The sequence below is a fragment of the Phyllostomus discolor genome, chromosome 4 (assembly GCF_004126475.2).
Source record: "Phyllostomus discolor isolate MPI-MPIP mPhyDis1 chromosome 4, mPhyDis1.pri.v3, whole genome shotgun sequence".
Taxonomy (NCBI): Eukaryota; Metazoa; Chordata; class Mammalia; order Chiroptera; family Phyllostomidae; genus Phyllostomus; species Phyllostomus discolor.
Window position 1 is genome coordinate 148,284,591 of NC_040906.2, and position 6,000 is coordinate 148,290,590.

Here is a 6,000-nt window from a genome sequence, read left to right on the forward strand (position 1 = left end):
CACTCCTATTCCTATTCTTGGGGACCAACTACCTCAAGATAAAGAGTAAGGTTGCCTTTTGCACTGCTGGTGGGAATGCTGTGGAAAGTAGTAGGGAAATACCTCAAAAAATTAAAAATGGAATTGCTTTATGACCCAACAATTCCACTTCTCGGAATATATCCAAAGAAATCTGAAACACTAGTTTAAAATAACATAAGCACCTCTATATTCATTGCAGCTTTATTTACAATTGCCAAGATTTGGAAGCAGCCCGAGTATCCATGAGTACATGAGTGGATAAAAAAGCTGTGGTACATTGAGTACCATATGAGTAGTATACACAGTGGAATACTACAAAGCCATTAAAAACAGGATGGGAAATCTTACCCTTTGCAACAGCATGGATGAACCAGGAGAGTTTTGCTATGTGAAATAGGCCAGTCAGAGAAAAGTACCGCATGATTTCACTTATATGTGGAATCTAATTAACAAAATAAACAAAATATATAGAAACAGAAAACAGACTGACAGCTTTCAGAGGGGAGGTGGGTTGGGGTGATAGGTGGGTGAAAAGATGAAAGGATTAAGCAAAAACAAAGAAAAAAAACAAACAAACGCTAAGGTAAAGGAGGGGGATAAACTGGGATGAAAGGAGACTTGACTTGAGGTGATGAACACGCGGTATGATATACAGATGATATATTATAGAATTGTACCTATATAATTTTATTAACCAATGTCACCCCAATAAATTCAATAAAAATAAAAGAGTAAGGTTGATTGCATGTTCAAAAAAGGCAAAACATCACGCAGATGCTGTTGCTGACAACTGTCTCAGACTTCTTTCCACCAAAAGCAAATCTGGAAATAATTCTAAAGGAATAGTTCTTCTCTACTGCCTATTCCATAGCTACCTTTTCTATAAATAGTAAAAATTGACAGAAATCTACAAGTTTATTTCAGGGGCAGAACCTTCCAATTTCAAAACGTCAACTGAATTTACCAATTTTAACTCTCGGTCTTCTCTTTAGGAATATTCTAGAGATGTTGAGGCAGGTACCAATTTGCTTTCTAACTTAGGTTCAACAAATCGTTGTGACCGCACGTTTAACCAAACACTGAGGGACAGCTTAAGCTATGAGATTGTACGTATCCGTGTGCGCACGGTGAGAGCCAGGGGAGTCTGCCTAAACTGCGGCTCCAGCAGGACCTTGAACCCTACGCTGTCAGCTGACTGGCGCGCCTCGGTGCGGTCTCGAATTGGGCTGGACACACAAATTGCACCCCTCTGAAAAACATCTGGGTAAAAAGGTAAGAATCGAGGACAGCTACCTTAGGAGACTAGGCTTGGGGAAAGGGGACACTTGAACCCAACCAGTGCCTGCACTTCCGGGGCCCCGACCCCGGGGAGGGCTCCCTGAGACCGCTCTACCCAGAGGCCTCGCGGCTGGCTCCAAGACCCCTCAGCTACGCAGCCCAGGTTGGCATCCACAAAGGCATCCGTACGGGCCTGCGGCCCGGGTTTCGGAGAGCAGCCGCCCGGCTGGCTCAGCACTGCGGCGTTACCTGTTCAGGAGCAGTGAGGCGGCACTGAGGCAGAGCAGCAGGAAGCAGAACAGCGGGTACTGGCGACAGATCTCGCGTCCCAGGTCCAGCCGCAGCCGTTGCTTCAGTTTCTCCCCCGTCGTCCGCACCAACGGAACCATTTCTGGCGTGGCTATGAAGCTGTGCTGTAGACTGAGGCTGAGGTCGAGGCGACCCCCATTAACCTCTGGGGTTTCCGACACTGCCGACTCACAGAGCCGCCGACTGGCGGACTGTCCGGCGACTGCAGACGCCCAAAGCCCCGCCCAAGGCCCCCATCGCGCGTGCGCAGTCGCCGGCTGGGGGAATGGCTGCTAGAGGTACCGGAGGTCGTCACGCCGCAGGAGCTCCCCCTAGCGTCTAGCCGCTCCGCTCTCCAGGCGGGAGCTGCGCGCCGTACCCTAAAAGGATCCTGCTGCTCTGGCAAGACACCTTTCTCGGAAATCGGGGGTAAAACTGCAGCACCCAGTAACCTCCTGTATTGCAAAGAGAGCGATTTGTGTCTGAACACACAGCAGAAACTACAGTCCCCCACCCCCGCAGCTGCCAAGCCCTGCCTGCATGGCACCCCGAGTTTAAGGAGCTGCTGGGGACTGTAGTCTCTGTGACGCGAACCCTCGGAGGGATGGAACGTGGGGTCCTGCCCCAAGGGGGAGAGGGGAGGGACGCCTCTGAGTACTAGTTTTGCGCGGGCCCTGGGTGAGTAATACGACTCTAGATTACGTTCAAGTCAAACCCACTGGGCCGCAACACTTGCGAGAGCGCGTCGTTTGCGCGCTCTAGGACGAGGTGGAGCTCTGTCCCTGACAACCCCTAGGGCCTAGCCAAAATCCGAGTGTTTCCGTGAGGTGGGTATACACATTAGGTTAAAACCCCCTTGTAGTCTTGTGGGGCTTTCGCTTTACTAAATTGCTAGTTAGTGTGCCTATTGCTACTCTGATACAGGAAAACCTTACCGTCATAAGTAAAATTTGGGCGGCGCCATAAGCCACCTGTCACACATTCACCTCAGGCTGTACAACACGTACTCTGGTTTCTCCTATTTTACAGCTAGATTCCTTAGACGGAGAGGAACTTGCTCAGAAATCATACAGTTAGCAAAACCGGGATTTGAAGCCGTTCTAACCCCTGAGCTGGTGTGTTCATGTTGCCTGTCATTTCTCCTCAAGACCTTACGCGCCCCAAGAGCGGAGACAAATGTGCTCAGAAATGATTTTTAAAAAAAGTAGTGTATGTATAGTTTCATTAATACTTTCCCATGTTATTATTCCGAATACATGGACCAACTTTAAGGATGCATTTTCCATTAGAATGTACCATTATTCTGTTAATGCTAACCATTTAATTTCTTTAATATAATTATCACCCTTGACCTCAAATCTATATACATTTATAATAATTTCCTTAGGATAAACATCTAAAAGTAAAAACATGATATTCTGTCAAACTCCTTCCTAGAATGGTCCACAATAGTATATTAAAGTGTCCACTTCACTGATCCTTATCATTAGGCATTAACATCACAAATACACTCATGTTGTACAATTTTTTTTAAGATTTATTTTTTAGAGAGGGGAAGGGAGAAAGAGAGGGAGGGAAACATCAATGTGTGATTGCCCCTCGCGTACCTCCTACTGAGGACCTGGCCTGCAATCCAGGCATGTGCCCTAGACTGGGAATCGAACCTGCAACCCTTTGGTTCACAGGCTGGCACTCAAGCCACTGAGCCACACCAGCTGGGGCTACAATTTCTAATTAAACCATTTACAAGACTACTGTGTAACATCACTGGGAAGCTTAATGCTATTTTTAGTGTCTTGAGATATATAAGTAATTAAACATTTATAAATTTCACTTTTGCAGCCTTTTTAGTGTATTTTATCTATAAACCCTTGTTTATATGAACATTCTAGGGCTATGCTTAAGTACAAATAAAAGGTGTATGTTAAATTAATCTACATGTATCAAGTGTCTACTATAGACTTGAGTACTTTAAGTTATTTTATTAAACTTTTCCAGGAAGTTACATTGCCAGTCTTTTTTCTGCTTAAAAATTTTGCTTCCTTAAGGACCTGTTCTAAAATTACTGTTCAATTTTTCACTGACAGCCAAAACACTTAAAAGACCCAATGTTCTGTTCTATTCAAATTAAACACTTTTACAACAATCAACTAAGACTTCTTTTCCATAGTTTTCTTAGCAGATGCAATTAGAATAAACTAATAAATTGCCTAGACAATAGGCAATTTAAATCTTTATATTATTTTTATGTTCAGGAAAGTAAAAAATGAAAACTATCATAAATCTTTGAAATCTACACTTACACCAAGAAAAATAAATTTTCTTCTTGATACAGACATCATTTAATGAAACAAAACTTTATTTCATTCAGAAAGTTGTTTCATTAGTATTTCTCTTTTTCAATTACAGTGTATATTGAATACTATTACTTCATATTAGTTTCTAAATGTTTTCTCTTTAACCTTATAGTCTAGTATCCACTTTAACATTCACACACAGGATTGAAATTTTTTTCTAATCTTTTATTAAAAGTTCTGAACTTCTAGTAGGGATATGGGATAGCCACAATCAATCCTGTTTCTAAAACCAACTCCACCTTCTACTAGAACACTTCATTGAGCAAGATTAACCTGATCTATCTCAATTCCTATATCCTCAACTCTAAAACAGAAATATCTTCATAAATTTTAGAGATTATATTGGATAGAAAGTGCCTATTAAAATGTCTTTATCCAATGCTTAATACAAAATGGTTTCTTATTTTATGGATTTATGAACACGACAAAAAAACAAGCAAACCAATTAGCTTTATTTGGATCTAAAATGACAACACGAAGTCAAAGCTGTAAGTTACCTTACAGGAAACTAAGACCCAAAGAGCTTTATTGTCTGCCCTTAAGTTCTACACCTGCGCTGTCCAATGCAATAGCTAATAGCCATTGTCTGGTTATTCAGCATTTGAAATGTGGCTAGTTTCAATAGATATGTGCTGTAAGTGTAAAATACACACCAGATTTTAATGACTAAAAAAGATTTTTTAATGACTAAAAAAGATTTTTTAATTGATTTTAGAGAGAGGGAGACAGAAACATCAGTTTATTGTTCCACATATTTATGCATTCTCTGGTTTCTTGTTTGTCCTGACCAAGGATTGAACCTGCAACCTCAGTGTATTGGTATGATGTTCTAACAGAGCTACCTGGCCAAGGCCACATCTCTCAAATTTTAAAACTTTCTAACAAGTTAAAGATATTTTGGAACTAATGTGCTAAAAGATAAATTAACCTGTTTCTTCTGTAATGTTCCAACTAAAAAATGTTAGATTTTTAAATTTATTTTTGGAGAAGGAAGGGAGGAAGACAGGGAGAGAAACATCAATGTTAGTGAGAAACATTGATCAGTTGCCTCTTGTACGCACCCCAACCAGGGACCCAACCCGCAACCCAGGCATATGCCCTGACTGAGAATCAAATCAGGAACCCTTCGCTTTGCAGAACAACACCCAACCAACTAAGCCATACCAGTCAGGGCTAGAAAATTTTAAATTACATCTGTGGCTTTCACTATATACCTACTGGACAGTACTGGTTCCACTAATGTTAGCTATGAAGAGTCAGTACAATTAAATATGTAAGTTTTTCATAAATGCCACAATTATGTGTGCTAAGAGTACATTTTCAAACAATAAAAAGTAAAACATAGTTGATAATGCATTCACCTAAAGGGCTCACAAACATCCCACTACATTAGTATCTCCATTATTTTAATGAATATTTATTGAACTGGCATGTAAGTGTAAGGCACTGTACTAGATGTGGCAGACACAATGATTTAGATGCACTTTTTCTGACCTCCAAAGGCTTACAATATAGTGAAGGAAATATTGTCACTCATGAAAAATGTATAATACAGGGCATATTTATATTTAAGGACTAAGAAGATTTTTTTTAAATGACAGGTGATGTCACAGGGAAACTTTCAACTAATAAGGATCCGGAGAGGCCTCTGGGAAGGCAATAAAAGACCAGGATTTATCTCTGCTTTCACTTAATTTTTGGAAGTTATGCAGCACTAGGCAATGTTAACTATATAAAATGCTTTTTCATCATTAAGTCCTATCCCACCAAATCATACAAATTGCTTTTTATATTGATGTAATATGAAAAGGTGGTATTGAATACCTGAATACCAGTAATTAGGCCTACTTATCTCTGATGACCCTGAATATAAACCAGTTTGTTGAGGGCCATTATGTGTATGGCCTAAAAATGCCAGGAAAAGGATAAATGAATACATACAAGCTACCCCTAGAAGCCATTTCAGTCCTTTCTTCTCACGGATGCCTCCTATAATTTTGGGGGTATCCTCTGTCTCCTGTCACAGGATTGGCATTTCCAAACCTGGTTTTCTCCC

The 6,000-nt window shown here is 41.0% G+C and overlaps 1 protein-coding gene across 6 annotated transcripts in view; it reads right to left on the reverse strand.

Annotated features, from left to right (window-relative positions):
- Nucleotides 1-2,118, reverse strand: part of SNX14 (sorting nexin 14) — a 93,413-nt gene extending 91,295 nt beyond the window's left edge. The window contains exon 1 of one of the 6 annotated variants that reach the window (XM_028508588.2): nt 1,549-2,118. In XM_028508588.2, coding sequence (XP_028364389.1) covers nt 1,549-1,688 — 140 coding nt within the window. In that variant the 5' untranslated portion in view covers nt 1,689-2,118. The remainder of the gene's footprint in view (nt 1-1,548) is intronic. The other 5 variants (XM_028508589.2, XM_028508590.2, XM_028508591.2 and 2 more) reach the window with 5 other exon arrangements.
- Nucleotides 2,119-6,000: the final 3,882 nt, after the last annotated feature.